General features: G+C 45.1%; 1 protein-coding gene across 1 annotated transcript; it reads left to right on the top strand.

Annotated features, from left to right (window-relative positions):
- Window positions 1–5964: 5964 nt before the first annotated feature.
- Window positions 5965–8745, top strand: LOC137820568 (uncharacterized). Its single transcript, XM_068624713.1, has one exon. The coding sequence runs from the start codon at window positions 5965–5967 to the stop codon at window positions 8743–8745; it is 2781 nt and encodes a 926-aa protein (XP_068480814.1).
- The last annotated feature ends 6024 nt before the right edge of the window (window positions 8746–14769 follow it).

Here is a 14769-nt window from a genome sequence, read left to right as displayed (position 1 = left end):
ATCAAATTATGTCAAGTCGATCTCACATCAAGTTGATACAAGTTGAGATAGACCCATGTTCAATCGAGTTTGGTTAGACCATGTTAGGTTGAGTTCAGGTTGAACCGAGTTCAATTTGATTCAAGTCAAGTTGGGCCTAGGTGGGATTGTGATGGATCGGCTGTTGGCCTTAAGTTGGTCTGTGTTGAGTTGAGACATCAGACCTACATTAGGCTGAGGTCATGTCAAGCTATGTTAGGTTGATCCCATGTCAAATCGAGCTAAGTCAATCTTGCTCACGTTCAATCTAGTTTTATTTGACCCAGGTCAACAACGAGTTTGATTTGAACTAGATTTGGTTAGTTTATATATTTAATCGATTATGGTTGGGTCTAAACCAATTTGGACTCAAAGAAGATTAAGATGACCAAGCTAAGTCAAACCAAGTTAATTTGAACCCATATCCAACTGATTCATCAAGTCAATAACAAGTTGGGGTGTCAAGTTAAGTTGATTTAATCTCGTATCATATTGATTAAGTCGATCCCAAATAAAATTTAATCTAATTACAAAGTATATTTAATATAAATTTTAACTAATATAAATCGAATTGAAAAATTTAAATAAATTTGATTTAGTTAAAATGCAATCAATTTTATATCAAATATATTTTATTGATTTATGCACATGAAAGCTTTTTATATATATAAAAAAATATTTTATTGAATTTGTATTTTGTGGGAAATATGATGTACCTCTAACTCCTTAAATCCTTAAATGTTTAGGGTAAAACTTGTTATTACTAGATAAATATTTTGAATGGGTATTTATGAATATAAAAAAATAATTACTTATTTATTAATTAATCGTAGATATAAATACTATAGTATTCAATCTTTATATATTTATTATTGATTGCTAAATTACAGTTTGAATATTTTAAAAGGAATTAAATAATAAAATAAAATTATTAATGAAAAACATGAACGATTAAAAAGTGTTTAAAATTTATTTTATTTATTTATTCTTATAAAATTAAATTATTTAAAAAAGTTATTAGTTTTAAATATATATCGTGTGATGTTCGTTATTTGAACTTATTTTTAGGGATTAAATTACTTTGCATTAATATTTTATTATAGTTTTCATTTAAAATATAGTTTTAAATTGAATTTATACTACTGTTTGTATTTGAAATAACTATTTTAAATTTAATTTAAAAAATCTATAAGTATCTAGGATGTAAAAGGCCAAATTACATAGAGAAATACTAAAAGTTTCAAAATTTAGTCCATTTTTAAACGAAATTACATGTGTGCCCGTAGTAAGAAAGTTATAGTAGATATTTTTGTCTTTTAAAACTTATTTTAAATCTCCGAATCCATATAATTGTATAAAAATGGAAAAGACATAATTAAAAAACGTATAAACTGTTTATTGATTAAAAATATATTTTGTATAGAATTATTAAATGATAAAATAAATAGAGTAAATTATAACTTTTTAAGATTTGCTCTAATTCTTTTCGTATTTTAAACTGTTGAAAATTTCATAAATTTTGACATGTTTTTTTTAGATTTACATCTAGGCACACAAAAAAACGTTATTAACTCTGCGAGATGGGTGCAATTATTTCAAAAGGAAGGAGTTCACATGTAATATTTTTATAAGTTTATGGGATGAAAAGTTATTGATTTTTTTTATAATTGAGAAACTACAAGAAAAATCAATTGTTTAAAGTAGAGAAATATTTTTTTTTATACATATAAAATTAGTTATGGATTCAACTGATCTTTTGACTTAAAGTTATGAAAAAAAAATGTGTTGTATGGTGCAGAAAGGTAAAACAACGATGACTAATTTATATTTAAAATAGCGGTTATATAGTCGTATTTGTTGTACACATAGTCTTAAATCGAAGTTATAAGAAGGCGGCTAATTAGTCGCATTTGTAAATATCATTTATAAATGTGACTATGATAAATAGTCGTATTCGTATATGCTTCTGAATGATTTTATGCAGGGAGGAGTAACGCATTTACGAATGCGACTATTACCTTAGATGTATTTATAAATGACATTTACGAATGCGACGCTATAGTAAAGAGCCGCATTTATAAATCTTGCGCTGGATTTATAAATACGGCTATGGTAAATAGTCGCCGTTGTAAATCGTGATTTTTTTAGTTCAATATGTTTAATGCTAATTCCTATATAAATTAACCTGTTCAATTATAATCCAGTCAGACAAATACATAAATTCATATAATCAAATTTTATATATTCATAAAATTGTATTACAAACACTAATACGTCTAAGGTAATAGCCGCATTCGTAAATGTGTTACTCCTCCCTGTATAAAATCATTCAGAAGCATATACGAATGCGACTATTTACCACACAACAATTTTATCAACCATTGATAAGACAAGTAACTGCCAATGATCCCTAAGTCAAACAACTTTCAACTTTTTCCAAAATCTCTAAGAGCAAAACAACTGGTTGATTCGACAAAACAACAGGTTGTTTTTTCACTTAGTTGGAAAAACATCTAATTCAAAAAAGGTTTCAATTCACATCAGTTTTAGATTCAACAAAAGAGTGGATCACACTTTAATCTACCCAGATCTCAGCCACACACAGTAACAACACCAACCTTTCATCAAACACCTTGGATTTGGATTCTTCAAAACTCTTGATCACTCTTGATCAACACTTTTTTATCTTCTTGATTCTCTAATATCAGGCCTTCTAATATCAATCCATTATCTGTCCGACCTTAATAACTAATAAAATGTGAATTCTTTGTATTGTTTCTTTACTTTTTCAGACCATATATGGTTCAAATTGGGATGGTTTAAGTTAACTACCATTATTGTACAAAATATGGTCAAAATTAATCATACAGCTGTATCATGTCCATTTTTTTGTATCTCATTTACGGTTTCTTTTTGGCTTTTTCATATTTTTTTCCTTCATCTCATTTGTTCATTTGTCCATTTTGTTTCCATCCGTATCATTCGTTTTCCATTTTCGTATTATCAATTCTAAATATAGAAGATAAAGTTTGTTGTTAGCTTTGTGATAGTTTTTTTCTTCATCTACTTTGTTCATTTGATTTAACTTTGAAAGTGTATTTTTGTTTCCACTCTTGATGTTATCTACGGTTTGTATTTCGCTTTGTCATGTTTTTTTCCTTCATCTTATTTGTTCATCTGTCCATTTTGTTTTCATCCGGATAATTCGTTTTCCTTTTTCGTATTATCAGTTCTAAATAGAGAAGATAAAGTTTGTTGTTGGCTTTATGATAATTTTTTTCTTCATCTAAATAATTTGTTCATTTGATCCAACTTTGAGACTGTATTCTTGTTTCCACCTGTTTATATTATTTAATTTCATTATTTTATTATTTATTTTGATCAAAGTGTTACCTTTTTACATTATGGGTTGTGAATGTCATTATTTTATATTATTATTGTTTTATATTTTTAATGGCTCATCGTTAATTCTCATCATTAATGTAATGATGGTTTAATTCTCATCACTTTCTGATGGAGGAGGGCCCAAGCTCACCACACGATGAAAGCCAAGCCTCCAAGACTAGACGGTCTAGCCTATGATGAGGAGCGGCTACATAAGAAGCGTCTAGGCCATGATGAGGATTCCTTCTAGACCGTCTAGCTTCACATACACATGGGTCAAAGCTACGATTTTGGGAAGAGAAGACCTTTGTAATTGTTACATAAAGGCCCATTAGGGGTGCTTAGTAATTAGAGTAGTGTAGAAAGCATATTTGTGTGAACATTCTAGAAAGACCATGGAGGGGGGGGGTGAGCATAAAAACTAGACACACCCCTCCCCATGTGCTCATTTGTGCACCCATGTGCCATGTGCACCCATGTGCTTCACATTTACATTTCATTTGGCTAGCATTAGGGTTGCATTATGGTCCTCCTTAGCCTATAAAAGGAGGAGCCTACACCTTGTATTTTCAAGTTTATTGTGAGTAAAGTTATGCTGCCCATTTGTGCTCAACTTTGCTTCTCCCTAGAATCCTAGGCTCTAAACTTCAATTCCTTCATCTTTTCCCTTGAGCTGGCCGAACCACTCAATACCCATACCTATCATGCACCTACAAGATCAACACCACTCTTAGGAGGATCTTGCTCACCTTCATTCATTGCTTCCGCCCCATTACTCTTACTCAATTAAACTTCAATCCTTTCACCTTTCTCCCTTGAGCTGGCCGAACCACTCAAACACCACACTCATCATGCACCTTCAAAGCCAACACAACTCCTAGGAGGGCTTTGTTTCACTCACCCATTGCTTCCGCATCACTTTTTACTACTTTGATTCAAGAAGAACACATGAAATGCCATCATTTGGTATCATGAGCTTTTGGTTCTTCAAGATGAGTAGCTTGGTCTTTTAAATTTTCAGTTCTTCTTTATTTCATATTGTCATTTACATTCCATACTTGTCTTGCTGTTTTTTACTTTTTAAATTGTTCTTGGTGTGCTTATGGAAGATCCAACCAAAGCACAATTGTTCAATTGATCTTGAACAAATTCTGTGCAGCTTGTGATAGGATTCCTTACACCATTGAGTGGCTGTTTTTCTTTTAGGAATTTGAGTCCTTATTGCTTTCTTAATTTTGCTTCATTTTATGCTTTGAGTCTTTATTTTCTGAATCTATAAATGTTGTGTCAAGTCATGTGAATCCATATTTGTCAACAATTCTTAGTAGTCCTATTATTGGCTTGGTTGTTTCTTGCTTTTGGGTCTCTTTAAATTGTTTGAATCTGCTGTTCTTTGCTCCTTTGGTGCCTTTTTTATTTTTAGTTTGAGTTCATAATTGTGTCTTAGTTCTTACACAATTTCCGTTCTTACAATTCCATTGTGTTAAATTTTGGTTATCTTGCTGTTTTTTTCAGTTTTCCAGAATTCCCCTGTTTACACCTTCTCTGTTTTGGCTGTTTTAACCCAGAAAAATATTTCCACCCATAGAAAAATTCTGATTTTCTGGAAAATGCAAGTTTAAAGTGTTATAGAAAAGACAAAAAAAGAATTAGGTCAAAAGAAGCAACAGAAAAAAAATGATAAATCTTACAAAATCAGAGTGCAAATCTTGAGCGCTCCAGCTGGCCTAACCGAACACCAATTTTGAAAAATTTATTAAAAAAAAATGGTGCATCCGTTTTGAGTGAATCCAAAGCCAGATTTTAGATAAGATCCTGAATATCTTGCATAACAAATTTCAGAGCCAAATTCCAAAAATACAGATCAGCATAAATCGGGGAACAAACACGTTTTCTAGCCCACAACATTTTCTAGTGGTGCTGTTTTTTTATTTGGTCATCTAATCTAGTGCTTTTCTTTAGGAATTCTTTTGGTGTGCCAACCTTTTATTGAGTACCTTTAATTGTTTGCTTTAATTTCTTGAATCTCCTTCTAAGTTGTCATATTATAAATCCTTTTGGTGGTACTGTTTTCTTTCAATTAAATTTGTTTCTTGCTTTTGTTCCTTGACCTCTCTTTTTGGGTGCTGGAATTTAATTTCTCCCTTGGTGCTTATGTGCATGGAATTTGACTTGGTTTAAGGTTTAGCCCTTGTGAATAGGTGCTGGAAATTGGAGAATTAAAGCCAACATTCTAAGGAGGAGACAAAGCCAAAGCCGAAACAAGCTTTCTTGAAACAAACACTACAAACACTTAGGAGATCAACAATCAAGACAACAAAGAAGTGCACTAACCAAAAGGAGGAACAACAAAGGGAGTTTTCTCTTATTTCCTTTGCAACTTGGTTTATTGTTAATTACCTTGTTAATTACGTTTAGTAAAGTGGCGATGAGCATCCGGAATCTGAGTCTGGACGTCGCCATGCACCACATGCTGACGGCCTTGCGGCCGGGACCCTTTGCCGACAACCTGTGAAGCCGGCCGACAGCCTGGACGAGCTGAGAAAAAGAGCTGCTAAGTACATGCAGCTGGAAGAGCTAAGAGAATTCCGTAACCAGGCCTGTGCCGAGGCCGGTGTGGAGAAAAACAAGGAAGAGAAGGATCGCCAGGGGCGGCCGAGTCAAAGAAGTGACCGACGCCGGGATACCCGAGACCGACCGATCCGATTCTCAAGGTACACACCCCTAACGAATGAGAGAGGGAGGATTCTGGACGAGGCCCTCAACGCCGAGTTGATCCCTCCCCCAAGGAAGGTGGCCAGCCCAAATAATGCCGACCGGAGGAAGCAGTGTCGGTACCACCAAAACACCGGACACTCAACCGACGAGTGTCAGGCCCTTAAGGATAATATCGAGGAACTTATCCAAGCCGGGCATCTCCGTCGTTTCGTCAGGAATGGCCGAGACCCACCCGGCCGGGCGGATCCACCCAGGCGGACGAGGTCACCTCAACGCGACCGAAATGACCGAAATAACAGAGGCGACCGACAACCCGCAAGGGCCGACCCCCCTCGGAGAGATGATCCCCCCAGGGAGGTCAATCAGAGAGGTAACCGAGAGGTTATCAACACTATAGCCGGCGGCTTCGCCGGAGGAGGAAGCACGAACAACGCTCGGAAGAGACACCTCCGGGCGGTACATCAGGTGAATGCGGTGGCATTCCGACCGAGGATGCCACCCATCACTTTCACGGACGAGGACTTCAAGGGCGTAGACTACCGCCAGCAAGACGACCCGATGGTGATAGCGGTCGACAAAGACCGATTCATCATACGGAAGACCCTCGTGGACCAAGGAAGTTCGGTAGATATCCTTTACTGGAAAACTTTCAAGGCTATGAGGATGGCCGAGACCGAGATGATGCCATACGACGACCACGTGGTAGGATTCTCGGGCGAGAGGGTGGGTACCAAGGGTTATATCGACTTGTACACCACCTTCGGAGAGGGGAAGAGCACCAGGACCATCAAAATTCGATACCTGGTCATCGACGCCAACACCTCCTACAACATTCTACTCGACCGACCCTCCATCAACCGGCTGATGGCCATAGTATCAACCCCTCACCTCGCAATGAAATTCCCTTCGAGGACAGGGGACATTCTCACAGTCCACGTAGACCAGAAAGAAGCACGAGAGTGCTATGCCGAGAGCCTCCGGGTGGAGCCTTTAAAGGCCGACACCTCTTCCCTTCGGGCGAGAAAATCCTCCCGAAAGAACCGCTTCCCCAGGAAGGACCGGCCAAGGGCGGTCCAACCAACCGTGGCACTGGTAGACCTCGATCCCCGGGTGACCGAGGACAGGCTAGAGGCAAGAGAGGAGCTGAGGAGAGTCCCCCTCCTCGACGAAGAGCACAGCACGGCTGTAGGGACAGCCTTGGCAGCAGTTGAGGCCGAGATCATGCACGCCGCGCTGAAAAAGAATATCGACATGTTCGCATGGACGCCGGCCGACATGCCGGGGGTGAGCCCGGATGTCATCACCCACCGACTGTCAATATTCAAGGAAGCCCGTCCGATCTCCCAAAAGAAGAGAGACTTGGGCAACGAAAAGCGACTCGCAGCGAAGGAGGAGGCCGAGAAGCTCCTGTCGGCCGGATTCATAAGGGAGGCCCAATACACGACCTGGCTGGCCAACGTCGTCATGGTCACCAAGCCGAACGGTAACTGGAGGATGTACGTCGAATACAGAAACATCAACAGCGCATGTCTGAAGGACACCTACCTACTTCCGAACATTGACCGACTGGTTGATGGGGCGGCCGACCACAAAATCATGAGCTTCATGGACGCTTACTCTGGCTATAACCAGATAAGCATGCACCCGAAGGACAAGGAGAAAATGACCTTCATGACGGCCGACGCCAACTACTATTACGAGGTCATGCCATTCGGCCTCAAGAACGCAGGGGCGACCTACCAACGCCTTATGGACAAAGTCTTCAAAGGCCTAATCGGCCGAGCGGTAGAGGTGTACGTGGACGACATAGTCGTGAAGTCCGACTCATTTGATCAACACCTGAAAGACCTGGACGAAGTCTTCAAGGCCTTAAGGGGAGTCAACATGAAGCTCAACCCCGAAAAATGTACCTTCGGGGTCGAGGGAGGGAAGTTCCTAGGCTTCATGCTCACCCACCGGGGGATAGAGGCCAACCCCGACAAGTGTCAAGCAATACTCAACATGAGAAGCTCGAACAGCGTGAAGGAGGTACAACAGCTCCTAGGGCGGCTGACCGCCCTCTCCCGGTTCGTCCCCTGCCTGGCCGAGAGGACGAGGCCGATGGTCCAGCTCCTCCGGAAGGGCAAAAAATTCGCCTGGGACGACCAATGCGAGGAAATCTTCAAGCAGTTCAAGGAATTCCTCACATCCCCGGCCGTCATCCAGAAGCCGAGGCCCGACCACCCAATCCTGGTGTATCTGGGAGTCTCGGAAGAGGCAGTCAGCGCTGCCCTGGTACAGGAAACGGAGGGCGAGGAGAGACCCGTATACTTCGTCAGCCGAACCCTCCACTCGGCCGAGACCCGATACCAGATGATTGAGAAGGTGGCTCTCACACTGGTCCTCACGGCAAGACGAATGCACCCCTACTTCCAAAATCACTCCATAACTGTAAGAACCGACTACCCTATTTTTAAAATTTTGTCTAAACCAGACCTCGCAGGGAGGATGATAGGATGGTCAGTCGAACTCTCCGAATTTGACATACGCTACGAGCCGAGGGGCGCCATCAAGTCTCAGTGCCTGGCCGACTTCTCGGCCGAGCTGACACCACTGCCCACCCTCCCGGGCGGGTGGACGCTCTAGGTGGACGGCTCCTCAAACAAAACAGCCTGTGGAGAGGGAGTCGTCCTGGAGGGACCGGGCGACCTCTTCCTAGAACAAGCTCTCCAATTTGGTTTCCGGGCAACCAATAACCAAGTCGAGAACGAGGCCTTGCTCGCTGGACTAAACCTAGCCTACGATATGGGAGCGCGCGAAGTGACATGCAAAAGCGACTCCCAGGTGATGGTCGGCCAAGTCAACGGGGAGTTCGAAGTTAAAGAACCTCTGCTGCAGCGATACTACCACGCGGCCAGAAATAGCATCGCCCGCTTCAGCAAAGCACCCTTGGAACACATCCCGAGGGAGGACAACAAAAGGGCCGACATTGATGGCATTTTCATGAATTTCTTCTTGAATCAATGTAGAGTATGGGGCGGAAGCAATGAATGAGAGTGAGCAAGATCCTCCTAAGAGTGGTGTTGATCTTGTAGGTGCATGATAGGTATGGATATTGAGTGGTTCGGCCAGCTCAAGGGAAAAGATGAAGGAATTGAAGTTTAGAGCCTAGGATTCTAGGGAGAAGCAAAGTTGAGCACAAATGGGCAGCATAACTTTACTCACAATAAACTTGAAAATACAAGGTGTAGGCTCCTCCTTTTATAGGCTAAGGAGGACCATAATGCAACCCTAATGCTAGCCAAATGAAATGTAAATGTGAAGCACATGGGTGCACATGGCACATGGGTGCACAAATGAGCACATGGGGAGGGGTGTGTCTAGTTTTTATGCTCACCCCCTCCATGGGCTTTTCTAGACCGGCCTTGGTAAATTTAGAGGTTTTTTTAGAAACTCTAAGTTTACCTAGGTTGGTGTTTTAGGTGCCAAAATTAATTCTAAGAAAATTACAAATAAAGTTCCTATGCTAATTTTGACAAGAAATTAAAGTCTACTCTACACTAGAGTTTATGGCATTTGAACATGTAAAAGAACGTCTTCTTGGATCCTCTTGGCCATAACTCTATGGTTGGCCCAAATCTACCCTTTGGTGGGCTTGCATGTGGGCTTGTGCTTGGGCCTCTTCCATCAGACATCCTGTCCAAGCTGTCGGTCAGCAAAAAGAAGAGTCATCAGAGGTCGGTTATACAAATATGGCTGAGACACCCTAGTGTGACGGAGGCCGAGGCCGAGTGTCTGGCTATAGGAGAGGAAGAGGCCGAGGCCGACAACTGGATGACACCCGTCATCCGATACCTAACGGACGACACATGCAAGGCCGACCAAGAGAGGGCGATGAAACAACAATGCACCCGGTACACCATGATCAAGGAAGATTTGTACCGGAGAGGCTACTCGACCCCCTTGCTGAAATGCATCACCAACAAAAGGGCCGAGTACATTCTGGCCGAGATCCATGAGGGGATCTGCGGGAACCACGCCGGAGCGAGGACGATGGCCGCCAAGGTTCTGAGGGCCGGCTACTACTGGCCAACCATTCAAGGCGACTGTGCCGAATACGTGAAGAAATGCGCCAAGTGCCAAGAGTTCGGTCCCCTCCACCACACCAGGCCGGAAGAACTGCACAGCATCATCTCCCCATGGCCGTTCGCCATTTGGGGAATGGACATCATCGACCCCTTTTCCCCAGGGAAGGGGCAGACCAAGTTCCTGTTAGTGGGAGTCGACTACTTCACCAAATGGATCGAGGCCGAACCCCTCGCCTCCATCTCGGCGAAGAATGTACAAAACTTCGTATGGAGGAGCATTGTCTGCCGATTCGGCGTCCCGCACACAATAGTAACTGACAATGGCCGACAGTTCATCGACCGAGGCCTACAGTCCTTCTATGACGACCTGGGCATCAAGTCCATCACGGCCTCGGTGGAACGCCCACAAACCAAGGGGCAGGCCGAGGCCGCCAACAAGGTCATACTCAACGAACTGAGGAAGCGGCTGGGCAAAGCAAAGGGCCGATGGACCGAGGAGCTGATCGAGGTACTTTGGGCGTACAAGTGCACCCCCCAAACTACCATGCAAGAGACACCCTATAGCCTGACATACGGAACAGAGGCCATGATCCCAGTTGAGGTGGCCGAGTCCACCATACGACAGCAAATGTTCGATCTCGTAAGTGAGCTCCGTGACAAAAGCAAGATTCGGGAGGCCGCCTCAAAGCCCGGGCGTCCAGAAGGGACAACACCAAAGTCCGGCCGAGAGGTTTTCAGAAGGGCGATCTCGTCTGGAGAATGCGCAGCGACGCAAGAAAAAATGAAGGGAAGTTCTCATCCAACTGGGAGGGGCCTTTCCGAGTTCGGGAAGTTGCACAAGGAGGAGCTTATCATCTAGAATGGCTTTCAGGGAAAATTGTACCGAGGACGTGGAATGCCACGCACCTCAAGTTCTATTACAGCTAAAATCAATAAAATCACGCACTCTTTCCTCACCCAACCAGGGAGGTTTTAACGAGGCGTTTTTATCAAAGTATTGGAAATATTCTGCCCCCACCTCTCGAAAATATCCTACCGAACAAGCAACGACCGACTTCCCACTTGCTCGATTAACATCGCAAGTGCCGGCCGACCGATTGCCCACTTTCTCGATTAACATCGATAAACGTTCGCAATTAATGGTCGATTGCCCATATTTTACTTGCTCGAATTTAACGTTCGTAATTAATGGCCGATCGCCCGAATCAGTGGGATACCGATTGATTAACTTGTCAATTCTTATGCCAAAGTGATAAAGGAAAAGTTGGACGATATATTAATAAAAAGCACCGGGCGATACATCAAAACACAAAATAAGAAGGCCACGCCCCGGCCTCGGAAGATGCTAAAAGAAAGGGAAAAGGCCACAACCCGGCCAAAGGTATAAACCTAATCCCGCACTTCAACACACTTACCCTCCTCGGCCTCCGCCTCCCTACCGTGAACCTTGACCTCCCCTCCTTCGGTCCCGACCGGTTCAGCCCCTTGAGCAGTCAGAGCGTCCACTTCGGCACTTGGCAGGATCCGACCCTGATAGACCTCACAGTCAAGGTCGAACTCCCCAGTAGCCGGCGACCCTCCATATAGCACGTGCGCTTGACGCACGGCTCGTTCAAAGCACTGCTTCAATAACTCCTCGGCCTCGTCGTAATTCTCGTCGAGTTCAGCTTCGACTTTGGCCTTGGCAGTTTGAAGGGCAAGCACCTCAGCGGCCGACTCCGCGAGCTTCTCGTCGGCCCACTTCTTCAGCTGGGCGATCTCAGCAGCCGCCCTCCTCTTCTCGGCCTCTAGCTGCCGCCTCGCCTCGCCGGCCTCACTTTGGGCCAACTCTCTCTCGGTCGACTCCTTGGCAATCTTGGTTAATAAGTCAGCATTAGCGGCCAAAGATTGCTCCAAGGACTGAGTGGCCTCCGAGAGCTGATGCTCCAAATGCGACACGATCTGCACGTGTCGTTCTTGCCCCTAGAGACCGTGCTGAAAGAGTACGACCGAGCGGCACACGAGCTCGAGGCCGCTCCTCAAGAGTTCTGTCGGGGCGACATCCCGAAGCGACTCCCGAGACTCATCGGGGAGGGCCACACGAACCCTTCGTGTGAATTGATGGCCGCGCCCCAAGAGATCGAAGGGGGTCGGCCCAGACCTCGCCACGACATCAGAGGAACCCGGGCGGGAGCGGGGAGAGGGCTGCGCCACCTCGGCCGCTTCTCGACGAGGAGGAAGAGGCGTCGGCATTGAGCCGGGCGACCTGACGGTAGTTGCAATATTGCTACCCTCCCTAGGCCGCTTCTTGGACTTCTGGGAAGGACCGGCCTGCTCCCTGGACTTGGCCCAACTTCATTGGCCAGAGGCATCACCTCCAAGCTGCGGCGACCCCTGCGCTCGGCCGCTTTCTGTCGGTGCTTATCAAGCACGCCAACAGCATTTGGTCGCTCGTTCACCATGGTCTCTGCAAAAGAAAACACAAGTTAGAAAATGCCGAACGGTGAAAGACGACGACCGACTGACCGACTAAACGCAAAAATAAAAACCCATACCCCTAACGGCCGCCCAACGCCCAGGCTTAGCGTAAGCCCCGAGCAGCGTCCGACATGGAAGCCTCCTCGGGAGGGCGTCAAAGAGCGAAAGAATTTTCAGCTCATCGGCACCCTCTGTCGGCCTCGACCATTCTTTGAAGCCACAAGGCTTGCGAGTCCAGTAGAGAGGGAACCTCGATCCACCGGACTCATCGAAAAAGATGGCTGTCGCCTCCGGCCGAATGATGACTTTAACAAAATGCTCCTTAAATCTTTTGTAGGAGCCGGCAAATAGGTCGAACAAAACACTACCCGTCCGCCCAACCAACGAATGCCACGAGGCCTTCTTAGCGGGATGAGAGGCATAATAACAAAGAAAGCAAGAAGGAGAAGGATGGAGGCACATCACATCGCACAACAAGCGAAAGGCCTGAAGGGACGCCCAGGTGTTCGGATGAACCTGGGTGGGCGCCACGTTGAGCGCCCGAAGAACGCCCATCGTGAACGTGTCAAAAGGCAAAGACACGCGCAGGTATACATATAAAAGAAAGGGGGACCGTCGCCCGGTCGCCCCATGCAGACTTTCTCGGTCGGCCCACAAGGCACGACGTCGAAATAGCTGGACAGACCGCCCGGCTTTAATGCTGGGTTCTTGACGAAGAACTCGACCACGCACTCCGCAGTACTATAGGTGGAGGATTTCCCAACCACGTTGGGATCCACCCAGCTAAAGTCCATAAGCGGTATGGCCGAGGGATGAGAGTCTGACCGGTCGCACGCAACCGCCGGATCATCCTCCCTCACAACTTCTACCAGGGACGACCCCTCGACCAACCCAACCAACTGAGAGCCGATGGTAGAAGAAGAAGAAGAAAAAGAAGAAGAGGAAGACTGTCCGATAGGGGAAATCGAATGACCAACGGGACCAGATGGGGAGAGGATGTTCGACCAGATGAAGAGGATGTAGGCCGAGACCGGCTCGACATGACTAACCTTTTTTTGGGAAAGGAAGTGTGGGCGAAAGGTCACTTGGCTATCAGAGATGAGGGCGAGAGATCACTCGGCTACCAGTTCGCTCCAATAGAAATCACAAGAGTGTGACACTGGTGGACCCCTATATATAGGGCCCATGGGCCTCGGAATGAGAAACGTCAAACCAATCTCAACCGTTGGATCTCGTAGATCTAACGATCCACAAACTCCCCCGCCCAAAAAATCCCTCATCAATGCACATCACATCACGCCATCTGAGGTCATGTCACGCCGCCTAGTCAAGTCACACCTCGAAAGATGAAATAGTCGCACGATCAAAAGAGGCCGACCGACATCTATCATCACAAACTCATCGGACACATCTAACATATCTGCCCTCGAGCTTGGGGGGCAAGTGTACCGGTATGGGGCGAGGCCGGGACCCACCTGGCTGCCCGAGGCCGACGGTCCAACTGACCGACACTTGGTTTAGACCTAAAGTGCTTTGGCCGGGACGACGAGGCCGACGGCCCACTTGGCTGAGACCTTAGAGGGCTTGGCCGAGGCAACCGGAACCGCAATGATTTGGCCGATGGCCGACCCATATCATGGGGACATGGCCGATGGCCGAATCCCATTACAATTAACGCTCAAACCGAGATCAGTAAAGCTAATCCATCATCAAGAATTAGGTAATGCAACCCTAAGCAGTATCCACCTTGATAAACGGGTCCAACAAGGTAGGCCCATTAGAATAATATAAATAGCGCGCATCCCAAGGAGTAAGGTATGTCATTTATTACTGTTCACCTACCTGAGAGCTGACCACCCGCTTTACTGACTTGAGCGTCGGAGTGCCTTCGCAGGTACCCCCACCATCCGGTAATTCGCCCGACGACCGAGTGCCGAGTACCGAAAGATAAGCAAGAAGACGAGAAGAATCACAGTTCATCACACAGTCACCTGCCCGACCGAAGGAAAGAGAAGAAGACTTCAATAGTTCTCTAGGTCCCATCTCCCTAGCAGGAACACTTTCAATGTAATAACTCATCTCATTTATGCTTTGTTTGGATTAGAGAGTGGAAATGAGGGAGTGA

Source organism: Phaseolus vulgaris, chromosome 9, assembly GCF_000499845.2.
Source record: "Phaseolus vulgaris cultivar G19833 chromosome 9, P. vulgaris v2.0, whole genome shotgun sequence".
In the NCBI taxonomy this organism is placed as follows: Eukaryota; Viridiplantae; Streptophyta; class Magnoliopsida; order Fabales; family Fabaceae; genus Phaseolus; species Phaseolus vulgaris.
This window is presented reverse-complemented; position numbering and strand designations above follow the sequence as displayed.

Bases quoted from the DNA above. Each gene is read 5' to 3' on its own strand.
- LOC137820568 (XM_068624713.1), top strand. From the start codon at position 5,965: ATGCAGCTGGAAGAGCTAAGAGAATTCCGTAACCAGGCCTGTGCCGAG.